At 40.0% G+C, this 23,824-nt stretch overlaps 3 protein-coding genes across 8 annotated transcripts in view; 1 reads left to right on the forward strand and 2 right to left on the reverse strand.

The window, feature by feature from the left end:
* LOC107691600 (ADP-ribosylation factor-like protein 13B) overlaps positions 1-954 on the reverse strand; it is a 24,715-nt gene extending 23,761 nt beyond the window's left edge. For all 5 annotated transcript variants that reach the window (XM_016490279.1, XM_016490276.1, XM_016490274.1 and 2 more), the window contains exon 1: positions 457-954. In XM_016490279.1, the coding sequence (XP_016345765.1) occupies positions 457-515 (59 nt within the window). In that variant the 5' untranslated portion in view covers positions 516-954. The remainder of the gene's footprint in view (positions 1-456) is intronic.
* Positions 955-1,457: 503 nt separating this feature from the next.
* On the reverse strand, positions 1,458-12,313 carry LOC107691599 (uncharacterized). Its single transcript, XM_016490272.1, has 9 exons — positions 12,157-12,313; positions 11,179-11,324; positions 10,039-10,120; positions 9,752-9,887; positions 9,430-9,632; positions 7,003-7,139; positions 6,685-6,826; positions 2,728-6,529; positions 1,458-2,648 (listed from the first exon to the last, which is right to left on the reverse strand). The coding sequence occupies exons 1-9, from the start codon at positions 12,280-12,282 to the stop codon at positions 2,638-2,640; spliced, it is 4,785 nt and encodes a 1,594-aa protein (XP_016345758.1). The 5' UTR covers positions 12,283-12,313; the 3' UTR covers positions 1,458-2,637.
* Positions 12,314-12,827: 514 nt separating this feature from the next.
* LOC107691622 (claudin-like protein ZF-A9) lies at positions 12,828-15,923 on the forward strand. 2 transcript variants are annotated; one of them, XM_016490312.1, is made up of 2 exons: positions 12,828-12,991; positions 14,938-15,923. In XM_016490312.1, the coding sequence occupies exon 2, from the start codon at positions 14,940-14,942 to the stop codon at positions 15,564-15,566; it is 627 nt and encodes a 208-aa protein (XP_016345798.1). In that variant the 5' UTR covers positions 12,828-12,991; positions 14,938-14,939; the 3' UTR covers positions 15,567-15,923. The 2 variants fall into 2 exon arrangements, with proteins under 2 accessions (XP_016345798.1, XP_016345796.1); XM_016490310.1 differs by having other exon boundaries at positions 12,829-13,020; positions 14,938-15,920.
* The last annotated feature ends 7,901 nt before the right edge of the window (positions 15,924-23,824 follow it).

Raw genomic sequence — 23,824 nt, forward strand, 5'->3', positions numbered from 1 at the left:
TTCCTTTAAAATAAATGCCACTTAATATTTTCTATGGCATTATTTCCGTTGTACAATAACTGTTGAATCATAAGGGGGGAAAGTAAAAATTTTTTTATTTCAAAACGACAATAATCATTCAATGACGCATTTTGAGAGTTACACACTGCACTTCCCATTGCAATACAAAATAATAGTAAACATTTCAAAGGTACTTGGTGTGTGGTCACTTTCATCAGCCAAATTGAATGTTTGTTGCCAATAAATAAAGACAGAGACATAAAATATACAGAGGACAGTCGCACAGGTTAAGGTCAAAACTATGGCAAAAGTGTGGCTTATTGGGACCACTGTACAAATACAGGTAAATACAATTGCACATTGTAAGAGCTCACTGACAGTTCTGCTCAGAAACGAGTTGCTAAATAAGTTACTTCAGTCTCTCTGACACACGCACGAGATAACTTGGACACTCACCTTGCAGGTTCTCTCCATCGTTTCAACCAGTTGCAGCAGCTCGCCATCAGATTGAACATTTCACCCCAAGTGCCTGAACTGGGATTTATTATTTCATGACAGCCGTTGTGGCTGATTACTGACGTTCCTGACTGATTTTCTTTCAATTAACCCGTTATCTGCTAGTACGCTTTTATCTGCCTATCTGAGTGATTCATAAAGATTTGATTACAGACCTTTTATGTTTTCTAGTAGAGAATTAAGGACGATGTAAACTAAAAAATATAAACTAAGATACATCCTATAATTAGCAGACGGTCACTTACAATACTGACCATACAGTTTAGTTTCATTTTGCTCACTAACGTTACCCGAGCCAATGCAGCCTCACCGAAAGGCTAACCAGTTAGCTACTGGTTAGCTAACGTTACATACGATCCATTAAACTGTTAAATTACATGTCATTAGAAAGAAAATGTCATTATATAATAACTATGTATAGCGTTTTGAAACTGTCCCCGCAAATGCTTTACTCTCAATTTTAGGTTTTTTTACGGAAAAAAAATGTATTGGCATAACGGCTTGCTCGCTAGTTGTCCGCTTTGTTTAACTTACCAAGCTGAATCTGGCTGCTATGGCTGCAGCCGCGATTGTCGAGGTTGCCAAGTGTTTAGAAATTGCATGGTATAATGCAATTTTGAGAGGGAAATGCATAACACTATTCTTTTAAACGTTTGGCATGTGCTTTACTCATACAGCTTATAATTTTACACAAAGGCACTTAAAGGTACTGTCGCGATCAAAGCGTCCCGAAAAAAATCAGTACAGAAAACCTTTATGTGGCAACAGCTATGATAAACTTAACCTAACAGCGAACAGCGCCTCCCGTGGACGGAGACGCAGCAAACTAGTTCATTTTTACCACATAAACTGAGAAAATTAAAACATTATGTTGTGCAAGTGCTAACGATATACAATACAACGGCTGTTTACAATAAACCAACAAACACAACTCACCTTCAAGTTTGTTTATTAATCAGGACAAAAAAAGCTCTTTATATATAAACCAGTCACCCAATCCAATCATACACTATTTAAACTCTTCAAACATTTACAGAAGATACAAAAAAAAAAAAGAATAAATAAGACTGTTACTGTTCATCAATGGAACAGCTATAAGCATGCCTCTGTCTGAGACACAAATTAGTCCTCCCCTTACAATTTTCTTCAGTTTAAAGAGAAGTCATTTAGAATATGTCATGACAATGTTCAATGAGGCTTTGTGGCACATATACACTCCTCCATTAACAGGAGAATCTGCAGTCTTAAAGACTAGGCCTTTCCAGCAGCACCAGTTACAGGCCAACAGTTCTATAGGCTTTCTCAACCGAAGTCAAAGTCCTTCATTTAAAGACTTGATGTCTTTAATTCTTCCCAGGTGTCCACCGACTTAAACATATGCGAGTTAATGACATTTGCAAAATATGCAGTTAGTAACAATTTACAAAGGTTTACATATTAAGTCTATGAAAAATAATAAAAGAACATATTTAGAGTGTGCTTGCAATACTTAAAGTGGCCTACTAGTTTCCATCCAGTACTTCTGCTCATAAAGCACAATGTAACACTGGTAAATACCTGACCCATTGTCTTAAAACAGCCAAGTTAAACCTTTCATTAACCACCACTTAGCACACCATTTTTTGCTTTCTAGAGCAGGTATTTACACTGGCCAGAAAAACAGACCAACTCGTCTTGTAGTGTCATGGTCCTTGGTGGCCTCTCATATCCAGGAATTGAAAAGACAAGCAAAAAATGAGAGAACAGGCTAAGCACTGTGGCAGGAAGTGAGGAGAGAGTCAAAAGCATCTGTTGTGCATTTTATAGAAAGACAAACTTATTCATTTTCTAGCAAAGATGACAATCAAGTAAAAAATAGTCCCAAGTCTCAAAAGACTTTGGAAAATAATAATAATAATAATGTCAGATTTTTTAAAGAATAATTAACAGACCTTCGCTCTGAAATAAAGCAGCAGATCGGCCATAGAAGACTACAATGAGTGATAATTCATTTCCCATGTAGTTCTCAATCTAGTTCCGTTTCGAGACGCTGACAAAGATGTTAAGCACACACGTAAGAACGCTGATCGCCCACAGCAGCATTTAGCAGTTTTCTCAGTAGAGAGGCTTGCTTCTCCAAATTCAGGAGGCACCTGTTGAAAACAAAAACAAAGTATTCAACAACAAAAATTAAATAAATAACTTCAGATTCATAAAAAAAAAGGTACTTACTTTCATCATCCGAATCAAAACCAAAGAGGGATGTGCATTTGTCCTTATGTGTCTGCAGCTCTTCCTCACTGTTGAAAGACTGAAAGCATCGAGAGCAGCGCTGCCTGGTAGGCAGTTTTTCTGCCTTTGACACAGAGCCTAATAACTTTGAGCCCACCTGGGGTGCCTTCCAGCGTTTTGGCATGCTAATGTAAGACTCATCCAGATAGGCAGAGGGAAGAGGTCGAACGAATTTTTTAGTTACAGGTTTTCCTAAAACCGTTGGTTCCTGCTCTTTAATGACTGGATCTGAAGGATTGGGAGGAACAACTTTGTCACCCTCGCTATGCCCATTAACAAGGCTATGGTTTTTGCTACTGTAGTTTTGGGAACTTTTATTGAGGACCAAAGGTTTTCCATCATCATCTTGATTTGCAGGACCCTTCGAATTGGCTGCACCCAGAATTTGTTGACTGACTGAAGAATTTGCTGGTGCCTCCATATTATCTTCCTGGCTTCGAGGGGCTCCGTGCCCTGTTGATTCAGATTCTTTGGGGAATGGATTTTTTCCCGAATTTGTATCGGGTCGATAATGCATTTTCTCATGCTTATACAGGAGCATACCGCTCTCAACTTGCATAGAGCAGCCAGGAAAGCAGCACATCGCTTTCAAGGGATGATGGCCTAACATGTGTTCACTAAGCTCCATACGTGTTTGGTACCTCTCCTTGCAGCCGTAATGGTAGCATGGGAACTTCAGCTCACCTCTGTGGCATATGACATGGTCAAAAAAATGCTGAGGGTTGAATATCTTTCTGCAACAGAAAAGACATTTTTCCTTTCCAAAGTTGAAAAAGAACACAAGCGCCTTCTTGTCGCCATGGTGGTGAGACAGCACATGTGAAAGGACAAGGATTGACTTTGCACTAAATGTACATATCTCCACAGGGCATCTGACATGCGTAGATGCTCCAGTTCTTTTTCCCTGGAATGGTGTGGAAGGCTGTTTGGGTTTTGGGGGAGTCCCATTCTTATGCCCTATTGGATTTATATCCTTGAATTCTGTATTACTGTCTTTGGGTTCCTGATTCTCAGAACTGGCTTCCGGGCTGTTTGTTATCTTCCTCTTCTTTACATCTTCTCCATCCTCTTTTTGATCTCCAGGAGTAATCTTCTTCTTTTTCAGCCCAGAGTCCAGCATTTTATCTTTTCTTTTTAATTTTGTTTTGCTCTTGTCTTTTGTCACTTCTACATTCTCAGATTCAGTCTTGATATTGACTTTATGACTTTCTACACTCTTGATTTTCACTTTGCTGTCCTGTGGTAATGATGTCTGAATCTTTTCATCAAGGGTATTTGTCTCAGGCTCACTCTTCACTTTTCTTTTCTTTCTGATCACTCCATTTACCCTATGAGCCAAGTTGCCCTTGGTATCTGAATGGTTGTCATCTGGAGTTAGTGTTTGCATTGTCTTTGCTCTCTTCCTTACTAGTCCTATTCTGCAAAACTTTTTGTTCTCATCTATGGACTGAGATCTCTTTGCTAACACATGTTTTCTCTTCATCTTGCAAACTTTCTCCTTTTGTACTTCCGATGTACTTGGAGTATCTGAATTCTTAACTAACCTTGCCCGTAATCTCACTTTAGGCTCTGAACTTTGCCCTTCCCTGTGCAAATCTGTGATGTTCAAAGTACAGTTTAACCTCATTTTGATGTTTCTAAACCTATTCTTCATGGCAGGATTCACACGTTTAAACAGTCTTGTCTGGGAACGTAGCAAGGTGTTCTCAGTGGCATTCTCACAAATATTTTCATTAAAAAGCCCATTAGACTTTTTCAGCTCTTGAATGTGCACTTTAAAATGGACTGACGGGCTGCGCCCATGAGTGTAGCGTTTGTGACAGAACATGCACTTTCTGTCAATCCGATGATGAAACATTGCATGCCGCAGAATGTATGGGTATTTGGTTTCTTTATTGCAAAGACTGCAGTTAACTGAAAGCTGGCAACTTGCATCACTTGGGGGAATAAGGTCAGGGACTAGACCATCAACAGCTGCATGCATTTCCGGTGATGTCTCCTCAGGTCTTGGTGACAGCGCTGGCACCTCCATACTCTCATGCACAATTTTAGAAGAAGTGGCAATCTCGCTTTCACTCAAAGTAGCGACTGTAGCATCAGGGAGCATCATCACTTCAGTAAGAACTGGAGGAGCATCCTCATGAAGACCCGTCACGTTTTCTGGCATACTATCAGGTACAGGAATGGCATCAGCTGTGGTAAGAGTTGTCACTTCTGGTGGAAGATCAACAGTAGTATTTTCTGGAGGACTAATAGGACTGTAAGGACCATAGTCTGGATATTTGGTGTTTGCATCTTGGGGACTTGATAAGTCATTAACTTTGGGATGCTCAATGAATTCTTTAACTGGCTCAAGAATGGCTTCAGCAGGAGTGGATGGTTCCTCATTTGTAACAAGGATCGGTGTAGCCTTGATTTCCACAGCATTTTTATCCTGTGCAGCAGCTTCAAGGCTATCTGCAGGTTCACATTGTTGCTCAGCAGACTGTCTTTTTTGTTTGGATTCATTATGGTCCAGCTTAACTTCATCTTTGGGTAAACTGTTGACTGATATTCCTTCTAATTCAACTGGTCTTGAATATGTGTGGAATTTCCGCACCATAGAAAGGCCTTGCTCCCGGAAAACAATCTCCTCCGTCACCCTGAAGTCCTTTTTCCAACATGGAGTAGATTCTGCTGATAGTAACTCAATAAGAGACGTAGCACTGTCAGGCCATTTCAAATTCTCTTGAGATGCAGTTTTGTCAGCACTGCTTTCTGTCATATGAGTGGTCTCCGTGGAAAACAGTGAGGCCTGGACATCAGAAGAGATGTCAACTTCATTATCAGGGTAAGAAAATTTCATTGTGATTTCACTTAATGGCTCCTCAACTGAAATATCCTTTAAACGATTTGACTGCTTTGGTTTCCTTCCTGGTTTCTTGTCTTGTTGAGGTTCCCCGTTTTCTGCTTGGGCAGCCAACTGGTCCAAAAGCCATTGTGGTTTCCTTCCCTTGCGCTTCAGAGTGCTCATCTCTGTCTGCCGTGAAAGGAGTCTCTGGCGTCTACTATTAAGTTGCCTGGCATGATTCTTTGCCGAGTCCAATTGCCTAAATGAACGTCGAATGGGACAGGCCTCTGAATCTTTTACAAGCTGTGTCCCTGGCTTCCTCCCCCGCCTTTTGCCTGGAGGTTTGGAGGATGCTTCCCCTGAGGCAGAATTAACCCAAGTTTTCACTGGCTCCACTTCCTGTTTTTTTCGATTGGTATGTTTCTCTGCTTTACTGATAGTGCCAAATGTGTTGTCTGTGTAACACTGACAACATCCTTTCACACAGTAGCTTGGCATCCACTTGTCCCTTTGCATGATTTCACATAAAGCTGCTTTACCAACCTTATCGCTCATTAGCTTCAGACAGTTTGTTTCAATGTTGAGAAGGCTCCAGAACTCGGGGTCAAAGTACAGGTCTTTTTTCAGGATCTGGAGAACGTCAAAGCGTACACTGTTACCCACAAGACTGGTGTCTGCATGGTACTCTTGATCAGGGTGAGTATATAGGAGGAACACGTTCTTGTATGACTCAACAGTTCTCTCTAGGAAGAAAACTAGCAGTGCACAAGCCCTACAGACCTCAAGGTCATTAGGGAGCAGGTATGCAATGGTTTTGTAGATAAGAGACTTTGCGACAGGATCATTCTTAAGGCCAGTCTGCAAGGCTCGTGCACAAAGCTCCACACAAAACCCCAGGCCATCTTTTCCAAACTGAAAAAATAAAACCACAAATTGTATTGCTGTGGTCATTTCAATAAAAGACACTTAAACAGAACATTTCATAAACACTATCTTACTATAAATATTGATATACATGTTCAATTCGATTTTTGTCTATGTCTACAATTACATATTTAATATCTTACCTCTTCCAAAATCACCTTCATAAATGGGAAAATCGCTTTTATGTTGATGGCTGACAGGATCATTATTTTGCATTCCTCTAGGAAGCCCTCCTTGGAGAGGTTCAATCGCAGGTAGAGTCTGCTCCATATGAAGACCAAATCCCTTTATGGGAATAAAAAAAAAGTGCAAGAAATAAGACTGTGATCCTCTGCACCTTCAGTACTATCTTCTGGTCAGGCTGTTACAATGATTGTGTAAAAACATTGAATGCTACAAAGAGGGGCAATACACTGAACACAATTCCCCTTGTAAATGTCCATAGTGCTTGAGAGACCCACCAAAGGTAGTACATTTCTCCAATCTGAAGCTTCTGAGATAGGAAGCCTTTACTCATCATCAAAACAGTCTCCTCTTTCACTTCATTCTCCATCATGCAGAGTATCTCTACAGCATCCTTCCCATCAATGTCTGCCATCTTTAGAAAATAAAACAATAGTGTGATCTATGACATTGTTCATCATATTCCAATATTTTAAAACAATATATTGCAATATAATCCAATAGATTAAAACAAAAATATTTGGACATTTTTAATATCTTTTTAAGACCACTAAACAGAACAGACCATTAAAATGTAAGCCAAGGCAACCTAATGTGATATTGTGTAGTTGTATTGTTTGAGGTTATTTAAAGCTTCAGTTGTTTATATATAAAACGTAAGTCAACATAATGTGATATTGTACAGTTTGCATGACAATAACCCCACTGCAGTTCCACTGAATTAAGAATTCTTTCCCATAACTTGTTCATTTGTTCCCTCAGCTCAGTTAAATTGTGACCAAGTTGTACTAAATCATTACTTAGTTTTAATTTAGAGTTTAGCCAGGTGTGGAAAAAGAAATTCAGATTCTGTCAGAGTTTCTACTCGACAGGTAAGCTAAACTTTGTTAAAATTATTCCTAATATGTTGGACGTTTTATTGAAAGTAGTCTACTTTTACCTGTTGAGACATACCTTCACCTTTAAAGAACAGTAAAAGCTGTGTTTGTGATGTCTGAGTTGGGGCAATTAATAAGCCATAGGCACAAATGAACAAGTTGTGGAAACAAATTTTGAATATCTATTTTTTTTTTTCTGATATCTATTTTTTCCACATATCATGTCCATGGCTCCCTATTACAGAAAATTTCACAAATGCTGGTAATTCAGTTTTGCTTTACCCAGCAGCTCAACATCCAATTTAAATGTCTTGCTTGTGTGGAAAATAATTAGCTTTTCTGACCATTTACAGTGTCAACTGCATTAGAATATTGGGAGAAACATGAATATGAGAGAAGAGAAAGCCTCTATCCTGCTTGTGTCCCACAACCCTCTACATTTCTAGATACTACATTTCTGCTTTCCATGTTCAAGGACTTTGTATTTTAATGCACTTTTAAAGCCTGAATCACATCAAAAGTGTAATTTGTACATCAACCCCTTTACTAGAACAGTGGTAAAAAAAAATAAATAAAAATAATGCCAGTCACAGCCCTAATATTGCATTATTTTACTGTAAAATACTTATTTTGCATGAGACAAATGCATGTGCTTTTCTTTATGTGGACTTTCAAAACTAAAAATGTATTTGCCTTCCCAGTTTAAGAGGCCAACTTCACACTGGCCCTCTTTGCACATTAAAAAAAATAAAATATATATTTGTACTAAATTTTGAATAAATTATCTACCTTACACCTAAACTGTTTCAGCCCAGCAAAAGTTCACTGACTGTCTATGTGCAGAGTTCTAGACTTTCAAGAATGCTGCCATTACTAATCAATTAAGCCAACACTGCACAATAAGTCTCTTATTTACACCACATCTATGCTTCGCTAATTATATATGAGGCATTACAGTCTTCTGCAGTGCATATTAGGGGTTACACCATCAAGATACTGCAAAAAAGTAGGACGAAAAAGAAACGTTGGAATTAAATATATAATTAAATATAATATACAACTATTCATACAACTCGCAATCCCTCTTTTTTTATTTCACTTAAGCTCAATGGAAAAAGGTGCACTTGCCATGGACACCAAAATCGATGGCTCTCATCCTTTTTTACTTCAAGGCCCTCCTTTGTACAAGACAGGACTGGCCTTTATTAACCCACCCACAAGCTGTTACGACGCTACGAGAATACCTTTTTGCGCAAAGAAAACAAAAATAACTACTTTATTCCACATTTTCGTCTCTACTGCGTCACTTGTGGATGCACGTTCTCAGATTTCGTCAAAAATATCTTAAATTGTGTTCCGAAGATGAACGAAGGTCTTACGGGTTTGGAACGACATGAGGGTGAGTAATCAATGACAGAATTTTCATTTTTGGGTGAACTATCCCTTTGAAATGCAACAACGACACTTTCATTATCACTGCATCTCGTGCGCCACTAATAAGGCTCCCCCTAAGCACACCTAACATTCAATTGCACCGTTTTTGCATTCAAATGCAAAGTTTAACATTTAAAATTTGACTAATATTCATTTTTTATTTACAATCTCCTCATCACAAGAAGGCACAGCACTCATTTCAGCTGTGTTCGTGTGTGCTGTCTGCTTGTCACTCATATCATGTGCGATTAAATGAAACTAGAGTGTAACTAGTGTACGGTATATCGAACATTTTTCTAGCGTTATCGATGAAGGTGTACCGTCGATAAATACCCATACCGTTTTATTGCCCAGGCCTAGGTGTTACTATTAATTATATAACTTCTCACTCACCCCCTTGTTCAAGCGCTCATGAAGAGAAGCCCTCCAAAGGCAGATGAGGTAGGCTTGCTTGAAATAGAGATGCCTCCCTACAACAGAGTGCCGGATGCATCTTCTTGTCAGTGCCAATGCCTCCGGAAGCCTCTCACAGGCCACCAGATAACGCGCACGTAGCTCAATGAAAACGGATACTTCTGAGCTCAGATATTTGTCCACTGTGAACAAAAACAATAAATAAAGACTCTTATAATAATCAATTCCATTAACAGTTCAGGAAATGCGTATAGACCATTTGATGATACACTGTTTTTAAACAAAAGCTTGATTGACTAACCGTCTTCTTGTGGTAGTTCTGAATCCTTGAGAATGGCCTGAAGAACAGGGTTTGCCCAAGGACCTCCATCTTTAATAATATGTCTAACCTGCAGAAGGTAAACATTCTGGTGGCTTACCAGGCTCACACAGCAGTCCTAGAATAGAGGAGAAAAACCATTTTAAAACATCAAACCATATACATGGAAACATATGAGTAACACAACACAATAAGCACTGAAAGTCCAGTAAGCAGAATTCAACATGATGCTCCCCCCAAGAATAATAGGATTGAGGTAATGCAGTTACCTGGAATGAGTCTAGAATGTCTTTTAAAGGATGCTCGATGAATTCATCTTTTCCAAAGAACAACAGCAGTTCGAAGATACTCCTGTAAATATTTTTTTTTAAATAAGTTATTCTGTAATTATTTTCTTTTACAACCTGTTGCTCCAATAAACGATACTGTATGCCTTTTAGCGACTTTTATAACTTCCAGTGGATTTAGGTCCTATTCAGACAGGATTAGTTTTATATTAGGAGGTGGGCAAAGATGTTTTGGAACTTGCACTGCATTCGCTGTCTTTTTGAATTGCTATTGTCAACTCAACCTCAGCAATTTCAACACACACCGTTTACCCATGAATAGACAATTAACATTACAGACATCCAAAGTAACAAATACTTAATGGAAGAGTTCACCTAAAAGAAAGAAATTTCTGTCATCATTTACTGACCGCCATGTATGTGCAACACTAGTTAACTAAACAACACTGCTGCATTCAAATTAGTCATTAATATATTAAAATTAATATAGTATTTTTTAAAGTGTATATCAGAAGCACAAAACACCATCAAAAGAGTAAAGGTTTTTTTTTATGTCAAACTGGCATATACCAATTAATCTTGCTTATAAGCTTGTTATACTACTGGTTATGAGGGACAATACCAGTATTACAGTGATTCAGTTTATTTTAATAAACATGTCTATATTAGCTGATATTGATTAAATGAACGCTTACGTTTAATATACATTGATTATAAAGCAAGGCAAGCAAACTGCATGTATATAACCTATTTTTCATCAGCATTCAGTATTAAATTTGACTGTATGATACAGTAAGACATTTCAAGTCACTTTTACAACCCCTCTGTTTAAACGCTAAAGAAATTAGTAACCCTGCACATTCCTTTTCCAATCCTGTATGACTTTCTTTCTTCTGTGGAACAAAAAAGATATTTCGAGAAATGTCTCTGTGTTTTGTTTTCTTTCTTTTTTTTTTGTAAACTGTCTGTTTGGCAACCAACATTCTTCAAAATAGCAATAATAAAGTCACACAGATTTACGACATGAGGGGGAATAATGACTTCAGTGTCTGCTCTACTTCCTAAAAGTTTAACAGCATTTTTAAGTAAGATTTAACGGCAAAAGCAGAAGTATATACTCACAGGGCCAGACTACTCAGAGTGTAGCGTACATGCTCGCACTCTGGAGGGAATGATGCCGCACCATGGACAAAATAGCACAGGGCACTCTGCAACACCTGGAGCTGGGGAAGAGGCACTTGCCATCGTCCGGTTTGCTCCACCACCAACTAAAAAAATAAAAAGAGACAATTAATAGAAAAAGAAAATATGGACATTATATACTGCTATCGCTATGTGCTCCTAAAGCCAGAAAACACTACTGTCAAGCGACTTTTGGTGTTTGTTTATAGTCATGGAAGTCACTAGCATTTAATGACAGTACATGCACTTACTGATACAAATTAGGTAACGTCAATCAAACTTTCGTAAACCACCATAAAAGAGTTTATTTTTACAGAAAGAAGGATGGATTCATTAACTTAGCAACAATTTCATCAGAAATTAAAAGCTGCTTAGTAACGTTAACTGTTGGAACTAACCAGCGATTTTAAACCAGCCTTTGCAGAGACTGGTTAATAAGACATCAACTATTGCCAACACTGACAGCATCGAGTTATTCTATCATTTAACACCCTATAGTCGTGCATAAGGATTTGTCAAACTGGGTTGGTCCGTTTTCTGTTTCATGAGATCGCTGGCAAATGAAATATGATGAAGTGTGCATAAGCTGATCTTTCGCAGTCTGCTTGTTTTGGAATGCAACTTGGGAATGCTAACCGTTAGCCACATAACCAGCTAATGAAGCTAACTGAAAGAAAGTGACAGCCCGAGTTTTACAAATCGTGATTAAAAATGAACTCTCAGACTACTGAGATCTACTCCTACAGTATTTTGAAGACACCCGTAGTTAATGGTGTAAAATACAGTGAGATTTGGGCTCACGGTGGCTGTACACTGGGGGAGGGGAATCTGCTGACATGCTGCTAACACTAGTTAGCACATCCCTGTTTGCTTTTTATATAAAGCTTGCAAACGCTTTCGTCCAGCCTGTCATCTTACCTCACAGAATCTTTCACAGTACGTCTTGCTCTGGAGTCCGCGTTCGTCGCTTGCACTAGTGTTCAACAAAGTCTCCAGCTCTTTCTTAAACCTGTCTAACTCCAATTCACTCTCTTCTTCCGCCATACTGCTTGTCTAAACCAGCGCGTACAACAGAGACCACGACTGTCACCATGAGGCTAAGGACCGCCCATCGGAATCATCTGATTGGTGGAATGCCCTGTCAGTTGTGCGTTGAGCAGTCAGTTTCTGCTTTGTGATTGGACGATGACCCCTTCAATCAAACGGTGGTCCAGACGTAGGTTCACTCTGAACATGTTATTGGTTGGTCAGGAATGTTAATATTTTATCTGTCTCGTAATGAACACCCCAAAAACAAATAAGTTGTCAAATCACTTTAATTGTGTCCTTAATTAACTACGTTTTCCAAGCAGGCGCACTCCAGTCTCATCACTCAATCACTCCTCTTGGCCATTTGATTGTAGTTTTGTGAAATAAAAGAATCATCGAATAAACTTGTAATTTTTTTTTTTTTTTAATGTGTAACCTGATAATGAGCAATCATTATCAGCGTTATCAGTACAGCGTGCTACACTACAAACCAGTGATTCATTGATTGATAATCAGCCAATCACTGATGGATCATTAACAGCAGAGAAAAGCATCTTCAAGTTGTTGGAGCAATATAAGTGAATGGAGCGTACGGACGTTGTTGTTGGCGTGACTAATCTTTTTAAAGAGTTCTGATTTCTTGCACATTAGTACATTTTATTTGGTTTTGCTTCAGGACTTTGTAGAAACCATTGTGACTGGATTGGTGTTTGTGTATTTAATGGTAAGCTCATCTACAGCTTAGGTTCTCAGGTAAGAAGTGTTTATTGTGGAGATTTTGAATTTAGCAGACTGATCAAATATTTCCAAATTCTGCAGCTTTTTAAAACGTTATTCTTGGTTTACGTTAAAATCAGTGTAAGTTGCGTTGTCGTCAGTTTGGCAGTAGAAGGCAGTAAAGATGCCGTATAGCGTCATCGGTACGGTACCCTTACAGAAGTCCTTCAAACAGTGTTGGGGTTACATACAACTAAATTACGTAATTTCATTACAAAATAAATGTAGTTTTAATCAGTTACGAAAAATTTCAGTTACGAAAAATGTTAACTATTACAGGGGGGACTATATTTTCACACACATCCACATACAAATTTAATTGATTTCTTTCATAAATTGCATTGACCGTTCTAAAATCTGAAACCCCAATGTTTTAGGAGTTTAGGACACAGAATAGGACACATGCTGTACCCTTACAGAAATCCTTCAAACAGTGTTGGGGTTACATACAACTAAATTACGTAATTTAATTACAAAATAAATGTAGTTTTAATCAGTTACGAAAAATTTCAGTTACGAAAAATGTTAACTATTACAGGGGGGACTATATTTTCACACACATCCACATACAAATTTAATTGATTTCTTTCATAAATTGCATTGACCGTTCTAAAATCTGAAACCCCAATGTTTTAGGAGTTTAGGACACAGAATAGGACACATGCTTATTCGATAACCGTTTTATTTCCTATTTGGGTGTGTGTATGCTTTATTTTTTAGATTAACTTTTTTTTTCCAAGCCATTGTTAGATGCCAGTGTTTCCTGTCATAGGTATGCAAAGATTTGATTTCAAAACGGCATCGTAGCAACTAAACTATTTCTTATGGTTTTAAATCTGTATTTACCCTGAGAATCATCTCAACGTAGGGGCTAAAGTCTGTTTTTGTGGTGGCTGTGCTTAAAAATTTAATTATTATAATCTTAATTCAAGTGATGAAGGATAATGAAAGTGACAGTAATCAGTGTTGAGTAATACTGTAAGGTTAACCCTGCCTGATTTACATGTTTGAAAATTATCAACAGTTGAAAAAATAGAAATGTAGGGAAATAATCAAATGCAATCAGTTACATTTACTTCAAAGTAATAGAAATATTACACGACTGATTACATTTTAGATGGGGTAACTTGTAATCTATAACCTATTACATTTCCAAAGTAACCTTCCCAACACCGCTTTCAAACCAGTTAGCTTCCTTTTGACTCTACCTCAAATTATTTACAAACAGTGGCGATGCTAGGCTGGGGCCCCGGCACAGCCCCCCCAAGGATTTCCTAATGATGTTCCTGTTTTTTGGTGTCACTTTCATTAACATTAACATTAAGCATTTTAATAAACATTAAAAACCTAAAAAAAAAAAAGTGCCTAATATGTGGCCTATAAACAATTGATATTATGGGGGAGGGGTCAAGTAACAAGCAAGCAACGCGCAAACTGTGCGCAACAGTTATCCCAGGTGTCCTGACATTTTATCCTACCAGTCAGATTGTCTGGGGGGGCCGCAGTGCGTGCCAGTCCGCTATGCCACTGTGTGGAAATAGTTGTATGAATTGTCGACACTTTATCTATTGTAAAAAATGGTTAGAATTTACCATGTTTTCCTGCCAGTTGGCATTGAGAGTGACGCAAGGTGGCTGAATTTGCATGCTATTTAGATAGCTAAAGCTTTTAGGCGTTCATTACTTTAACTACATTTAATTAGTTTTTAGCACCCCCTCTGAACTGTTAAGCCCCTCCTTAGCACCCCCAACAACAACAAAAAAAAAAATCCTCGAGCCGCCACTGTTTACAAAAATGCCTTATGGCTCGATTCATTTTCAGAAACCATTACCTGCATACTTTCCTTTTAAGTGTATTGGTTTCTCTTATTTTATTATTTGTATTTTTTTGCAGACATGTCTACCAGCTTGCAGCTCCTTGGAACTACACTTGGCGTTCTCGGCTGGCTGGGCATCATCATATCATGTGCCCTTCCTCTATGGCGTGTGACTGCTTTTATTGGGACCAACATTGTGACGGCGCAGATTATGTGGGAAGGGCTGTGGATGAGCTGTGTAGTGCAGAGCACTGGCCAAATGCAGTGTAAAGTGTACGACTCCATGCTGGCTCTTCCTCAAGACCTACAGGCCTCTCGAGCAATCCTTATCATTGCTTCCCTTGTTGGTTTGATAGCAATACTTGCCAGTTTTGCAGGTGGTAAATGTACTAACTGCTTGCCAGATGGTTTCACAAAGGCCCGGGTTGCTGTAGCAGGAGGGGCCTTCTTTGTCACTGCGGGGGTCTTGGGTTTGGTGCCATCTAGTTGGACTGCCCATCAGGTCATTGGGGACTTTTACAATCCTCTAGTGGCCCATGCTCAGAAGAGGGAGTTGGGAGCAGCGATCTTTATCTGTTGGGGGGCAGCGGTTCTCATGCTGATTGGCGGAGGACTCCTCTGCAGCTCTTGCCCAAAAGGAAGAACGTCCCGTGGGAGTCTGTATATGGCAGCTTCTCAAAATGGAAGGGAGCGTGACTGTGTGTGACTGCAGGATGTTTGACACTTCTGAGAACTGATTTGTGGATTGGTTTTTAAGTGTTTTATCTTTTTAAATGTGTGTTTGTGGCTTTTTTTTTTTTTATTTATTTTATTTTATTTTTTTTTGTGACCGGAATTTCAACTGGTTGCAGAATTGCAGTCAGTTGAGCTAATAAAATACCATTTTTATCCAACAGAGGGCAGTATTGATTCTATAGTGACTTGTTTAATTGGACTAAATTATGTCAATATTCTGAATTACATTTATTTATTTTTCAGAACAAATAAATGAAATTGGCACACCATAGAGGCCTACAATTCTGGACAAAGCAAAACATTAACGCTGTCATCTGTGGCAATTTTTCTGTTTGTGCAGAAGCCACCAGACAAAGAAGTGATTTAAAGTGAAAGAAGTGATATATTTTTTTTTTTTTTTTTTTTTTTTAGTAAAGGAGAAGGTAACAACTTCCACCTCTGTAAGGGAGAGGAAGTGTCACTCCACAAGGTTTTTAATGTTTCCCCATCCTTGTTTACAGACACTGTGATGGCATAAATTAATACCTTTTGTCGTTTTTTAAGAAGACCCCAAATATAGCTCATTCCGAAATTAATTCTGAGTTGAATATTATTAGTTGGTCAATTATGTGACAATTGTGTTTCCAATTAAAAGCTGTTCATGTGGTAAACTGACTTCCATCTTCCATTCCGATGGGGCTGCCTCTTGTCTTTCTCTCGGGATCCTACCGTTTTTCGCTTTTTTTTTTTTTTTTTTGAGGAAGTGTCACTCCACAAGGTTTTTAATGTTTCCCCATCCTTGTTTACAGACACTGTGATGGCATAAATTAATACCTTTTGTCGTTTTTTAAGAAGACCCCAAATATAGCTCATTCCGAAATTAATTCTGAGTTGAATATTATTAGTTGGTCAATTATGTGACAATTGTGTTTCCAATTAAAAGCTGTTCATGTGGTAAACTGACTTCCATCTTCCATTCCGATGGGGCTGCCTCTTGTCTTTCTCTCGGGATCCTACCGTTTTTCGCTTTTTTTTTTTTAAATTTTTTTTTTTATTTGAGCTAAACTTGAAGGTTTCCCCCTGTGGAGAAGGGCTGTGTCTGCCGTCTTTGCTCATGGATGCTCTGTTCCGTGCCCAGATTTTTCTTGGACCCAATCAAGGCAGCTGATGCTGCCTTCAAGTGCATCTGGAAAACTCGCACCTCTGAGTGAAAAAATCATTGTCACACATTCAAGATGACGACAAAAAAATAATTGTTAACGTTTAAGTCCTAGCTACATCTGAAATTCAAAAGAGTGAAAATATCTATTATACTTATTAAAAGCACTTATGCATCTTATAGTATCAAAACCAAATGTTCTACATGAACTGAAAGTTGAATGATTAACTTTGTACTTGTTTACAAAAATGACTAAAATACAGCATGTATGTTCAATTCAAATAATTTGTGAAACGCTTTCCTTTTTTAATATATAGATTATACAGTAGTCAACATTCTGAGGTGGATCAAAAAAGTTCATCAAAGTTGTCCTAAGACAAGAATGCTTTTAGGTTTTAGAACAACTTTGATGAAAGGTTTTGATCCACTTCAAATGTTGACTAGTGTATAATAGCATCTATAGTATAGATTAGTGTTTCCAGAATGTTTTAAATCGTCACACCTTTTCCAACACAACTCAGCAACTTGTGTATCATTTAGAATTACTAGTTACCCACCCATAAATACAGCTTTGTTCAGTCATTTGTGTGCTCAGAACTCTTAATTACGATATTTCCAACTCCACTACAAGGGCACATAATCACCATGCAGCAAGAGGAAAATGACATCACGACAAAACACGGAGATACACTGTGAAGGCGTTCACACGTTTAAAAGGAAAAGCACACCCCAAAATGATAATTCTGTCATTAATTACTCACCCACATGGCATTCCAAACCTGTAAGACCTTTGTTCATCTTAAGAACATGAAGATATTTGTGATGAAATCGAGTGCTTTCTGACCCTCCATAGACAGCAATGCAACTACTAGTTTAAGGCCCAGAAAGGTAGTAAGGACATCTTTAAAATAGTCCATGTGACATCAGTGGTTCAACCTTAAAGGTGGGGTAAGCGATTTTTCAAAAACGCTTTAGAAAACTGATTCGGGCCGACTAGCACAACAAACATGTAGCCAATCAGCAGTAAGGGGCGTGTCTACTCATGATGTGGAGGAGAGATTATAATGAGTTCTATAGTATTTTGTCGCGCCTCACCACTCACGTCCAGTGTAGACACAGTGTAACATTGGTTTTGTTTTGTTTCACAGAACTAATCATTGCCTGGGTTGCATATGTAGCCTATGTGTGGGGCGGAGCTAGCAAAATAGGGGCAAGACCCTTTTGGGGTAGGGGCGTGTTTGTTTTGGTGATTTCAAATGTCAACATTGGCTACCAGAATCACCCATGGGAGAGAGTCAGAGAGGTGAGAGCTTTAAAGAGCTGGCCAGTGTTTGTGCCACAGTCTTTCTCTCTGAAGATATCCAGTGGGGTCTCATTCATATGTAAAGCATGGTTTCGTGATTGTATGTTACAATAGAAATGACTTGACAGCATCTAAAACGTAAACCCTTGTTTTATGTTCACAGAATACTGAGTTTATGAAATGTGTTGCTTGTTTTCACTGTATTTAATGAAATATGGTTGTATGTGTAGCGGGAGTAATAATCGGAAAGGGAACTCTAAATTCAGCTGACTACGCCACCCTGTCCAACAGGGAAAATAAATTATGAATTGGTCACCTACAAAGGGCACACAGGAATGTGGTTTCAAAGACAGAGGCCTGAGACGTGGATACCAAAGTACAAAAGCTTTATTTCAACAATAATCAAACACTAACCTTAAAAATCATTAAACTGTAGACCGGATTAGATTTACAAATATAGAATACACACGTAACAAACAAAAACCGAGGCTTACCTATGACAGGTAAGCTAGTTTACTGAGCGCAAGGCTCCTATATTGCAAGAATCTTACCACCAGGTGCACAGGTCTCACTACACCACACACACACACACACACACTCACAATAAGATCAAGAGTGAACACACTGCACTCCGTGACAGAGTCCCACCACCGCACACAAGGGCCTACTAGCGGCCTGCCTGGAAGCCTCGGTTCCTGCAATAGAAGACAAAATTAACCAAATAATCTCAAAACAAAATAAATAATGCTAACAACTGTACAATGCTTAAGACTTAAATGCAAAATCCAAAAGAAAATCAAGACACCTGCTATGAGGTTAAAAATGTCTCATCAAATCGAGGTAGATGTTCCCTACAATTTCATATAAATATACCAATAAAGGTAGCTGTTCCCTACAATTTCATATAAATATACCAATAAAGTAAACAACAAAACAATACAAACAAACCCAGGTCAAGCAGAAGAAAAAAAGAAATATAGATAAAGCAAAATCACACTGAAACAAGGTTAAACCATAAGAAACAAAAATACAAGAAACACAAAAGCAATTACAGACTAAAGAACAAATACAAACACAAAGCAAGAATCAATAAATCAGCAATAAACAAAACAAATGCACATAGAAAAAAACTGGTCTAACGGAGGAGGCCGATACACAGCGCAAACACTTGCCAAAGAGCAGTTTAAAGTCACAGGAATGTCAACAAAGCAGCAGCATCAAAGAATGTTGCCCCGCAGGGTGCACTGAATGCAATGAATCTGAACTATTCCTCCTGAAAATAATTAACCGTGAAATTATTTACCACATAAAATACTATACATCAATAGCGGTAGTTGCACATACCTTCATGTTGTCGCTATAGTCACGAGTCCAGTCGCACACGCAAATGGACATTAACATGGCGAAAAGGCACGGGATTACAGCCGGAGAATGTTGGATGAGAAAGGCAACCGCCAACTAACCACTATGACGTTTGCCCGTCGGAAAACTACAATCCGAATAAAACTAGTTACTTCAAGCACACCTCTCAATGCTCACTAGTTAGCAGACACATACCTGTGAGACGGGAAGAGCCAAAACCGGAATGGGCGGGCCTCAGGCAGTGAGGCACAATCGGTGCTCCAACACACAACGGTGCCTTAAAAGTCCCCTTTTATATACCCGTGAAAGTATATGATTGGACAACTCATGCATTCGTGGCATATTTAAAGAACCAATGCACCCACTGTCCATCCCACTACACTATCTTTGAAGAGAATGTTATAACAACCTACAAGGCCATGCTTGTAATCAATGCTTGCAATCAACAACCACTAAAATTGTAGTCCTGCTGACGGCAGGAACATTCATGTTATAGGGTACTTAAAGAACAAATGAGCAAACAAACAACATAAACAAACTAATATACTGGTGAATAAACGTAAACAAATATACCGAAAAAATAAATACAAAACAACGTAATTACAAACACAAAGCAAGGATAAATAAATCAGCAATAGACAAAACAAATGCACATAGAAAAACTGGTCTAACGGAGGAGGCCGATACACAGCGCAAACACACAGGAAAGAGCAGTTTTAAGTCGCAAGGACTAAAGTCAACAAAGCAGCAGCATCAAAGAATGTTGCCCCGCAGGCTGCACTGAATGCAATGGATCCTAATCGAACTATTCCTCCTGAAAAGAATTAACCGTGAAATTATTTACCACATAAAATACTATACATCAATAGCGGTAGTTGCCCATACCTTCAGGTTGTCGCTATAGTCACGAGTCCGGTCGCACACGCAAACGGACATCAACACGGCGAAAAGTCACGGGATTACAGCCGGAGCATGTTGGATGAGAAAGGCAACCGCCAACTAACCACTATGACGTTTGCCCGTCGGAAAACTACAATCCGAATAAAACTAGTTACTTCAAGCACACCTCTCGATGCTCACTAGTTAGCAAACACATACCTGTGAGATGGGAAGAGCCAAAAGAGCCAAAACCGGAATGGGAGGGCCTCAGGCAGTGAGGCACAATCGGTGCTCCAACACACAATGGTGCCTTAAAAGTCCCCTTTTATATCCCCGTGAAAGTATATGATTGGACAACTCATGCATTCGTGGCATATTTAAAGAACCAATGCACCCACTGTCCATCCCACTACAATCTACCCCCCCACTCACGGATTGTCGTCCCCTGACGATCCTACTACTAAGTCATCATTACCTAATCCCAAGGTCTAAAAATGCCTGCCACCATACCATGTATTTGATGCAGAGAGGTCTCTCCCACTGAACGGGGAAGGTGGTATAGATTTGGATGCTGTCCCGCATTTACACGTCTTGTCCTGCGTAAAGCACCCTCATCGGCCCTACACAGGCCTTCAGGCTGCGACTCCTGCGAACTGTCTGTATCCCTAGCTGGAACCTGTCATCCTGGCCCAATAGCAGGAACTGGTCCCGTAACACTCACCCAAGCAGATGGCAGATGGACCAAGTTCTGGTTCAACATCGACTTGGTCCTGCTCTTGCACCAAAGCTAGCAAATATACCTCATCCTCTTCCTCAACCACTGAGGATGTGTCCAACACTGGGTCATGTGAAGGACTGTCATGGTTAGCAGCAACTGTGTCCTTACAGACTCAACTCTTTAACAGTGAACGATGCACATTCCTTACCTTGGTCAGGTCATCTACAGGCACAATGGTGTACACTACACCACCCTCCTTGGGTGCCCTCGTCACTGGATAAACCACTGGGCTCCACAGGTTCTGGATTTTTTGGCGGCCCCTTACCCCATAATCACGGAGGTACACCAGCTGACCCCTCCACCAGTGGTTCATCTCGGACATGCTGATCATGATGGGCCTTGCGCCTTTCAGCTATGACCTGCAGCCGTTTACGTGCACCTGCAAAGGCCACCTGGAGCCTCGTTTGATGCTCCAAGACCCAGTCATGCACACTACCCTCTCTTAGCTGTGGGTCTCTTCCCAACAGGAAATCAACGGGCAGTCGTGGCTCCTGACTGAACATCAAAAATTGTGGCGATTCCCCTGTGGCCTGATGAGGAGTGCTATTATAACTAAACACAACCTGGGGAAGACAAGCTACCCACTCTCGTTTCCTGGACACTGGCAGAGTGCGCAACAGATTATGTAAGGTGCGGTTAAAACGTTCACACTGGCCGTTACCGGCCGGGTGATAAGGAGTGATACGAGACTTCTCCATGCCGTAGAACTCACAAAACTGCTGTATTAACAAGAACTCAAAATTCCTACACTGGTCAGAATGGAGACGGCCCGGAATGCCAAACAGATAAAACCATTCTGTCACCAGGGTTTGGGCCACGGTCTCGGCACGCTGATCCCTGGTTGGAACAGCCAGGGTATACTTACTGAAAACGTCAGTCATCACAAAGACGTTTTCAATGCCAGAGCTTGTGGGCTCCAAAACAGTGAAGTCCACCGCAAGAATGTCATTTGGCCTAGATGACAATAACCGTCCCATAAAACCCTGAGCAAGTGGCTGGGTGTCCTTAGCTGCCTGGCACCGATCACACTCCTGACACCAACTTGCCACATCTGAGGACATTCTCGGCCAATAACACCTCTGTCTCACCAATTCGTTGGTGCGCTCTCTGTCCTGATGTCCGTGTTGCTGGTGCAATTGCCTTAACACCTCGGACCTCAAGGCAACAGGCAATACTAATTGCAACACCTCCTCTTTACCATTAGGGCAGTGAACCCGGCGATAAAGCATACCATCTCGCTCCATCAAACGGTCCCACTGACGGAGCAATGTTAAGGCTGCCTTAGTCATTCGGCGTTGTTCATCAGGGCCCGTTTTTATTACTCTTACCTGAACGATACTTGATATCAAAATTGAAGGCCGCCATCTGAGAAGCCCAACGCTGCTCAGTCGCAACAAGCTTTGCAGTGCCTGGGGCCAACCCATCCAACACACCAGGTTCCAGGAGGTCCCTCTGTGAAAGTGCATCTGCATTTTTATTACTCTTACCTGAACGATACTTGATCTCAAAATCGAAGGCCGCCAGCTGAGAAGCCCAACGCTGCTCAGTCGCACCAAGCTTTGCAGAAGCCAGGTGGCTAAGGGGGTTATTATCTGTAAATACCACACACTTATTACCCAACAGGTATTCGCGGAACTTCTATGTCATGGCCCACTTGAGCGCAACAAACTCTAGCTTCATAGAGCTATAGTTGGACATGTTGCGCTCAGGGGGCCTTAAACTGCGACTGGCATATGCCACTGGTCTTACCTTACCCTCATTTTCCTGGGAAAGGACTACCCCTAGACCTTGATGGCTGGCATCCACCTCTAGGATAAAGGGTTTAGAGAAGTCTGCATTTGCAAGTACTGTGCTGGTGGTAAGTTTTTCTTTTAACCCCTCAAAGCTCACCTGACATCTCTCACTCCAGGCACTAGCAAAGCTCCTACGCTGAGCAATCGAACTGGAGAACACAACAATATCGTCCAGATATAAGAGTAAAGACTGGCACTGCTGGTCCCCGAATAACCTCTCCATAAGCCGCTGGAAGGTAGAGGGGGCATTGCACAACCCAAACGGCATTCGGTTCCATTCGAACAGGCCAAATGGGGTGCAAAAAGCAGTCTTCTGCTTATCCCCCTCTGCGACAGGAACCTGGTTATACCCACTAGCTAGATCCATGGTGGAAAACCAACAGGCCCCGGTCAACGCATCTAGCGACTCCTCAAGCCGAGGCAAGGGAAACGCATCCCGTCTAGTCTTGGCATTTAACTGGCGGTAGTCAACGCAAAAACAAACAAACCCAGGTCAAGTGGAGCAAAAAGAAATATAGATAAAGCAAAATCACACTGAAACAAGGTTAAACCATAAGAAACAAAAATACAAGAAACAACACAAAGCAAATACAGACTAAAGAACAAATGAGCAAACAAACAACATAAACAAACTAATATACCGGAGAATAAACGTAAACAAATATACCGAAAAAATAAATACAAAACAAAGTAATTACAAACACAAAGCAAGGATAAATAAATCAGCAATAAACAAAACAAATGCACATATAAAAACTGGTCTAACGGAGGAGGCCGATACACAGCGCAAACACACGCCAAAGAGCAGTTTTAAGTTACAGGGACTAATGTCAACAAAGCAGCAGCATCAAAGAATGTTGCCCCACAGGCTGCACTGAATGCAATGGATCCTAATCCAACTATTCCTCCTGAAAATAATTAACCGCAAAATTATTTACCACATAAACATGGTGGAAAACCAACAGGCCCCTGTCAA

This window comes from Sinocyclocheilus anshuiensis, unplaced genomic scaffold (assembly GCF_001515605.1).
Source record: "Sinocyclocheilus anshuiensis isolate Anshui unplaced genomic scaffold, SAMN03320099.WGS_v1.1 scaffold442, whole genome shotgun sequence".
NCBI classification, from domain to species: Eukaryota; Metazoa; Chordata; class Actinopteri; order Cypriniformes; family Cyprinidae; genus Sinocyclocheilus; species Sinocyclocheilus anshuiensis.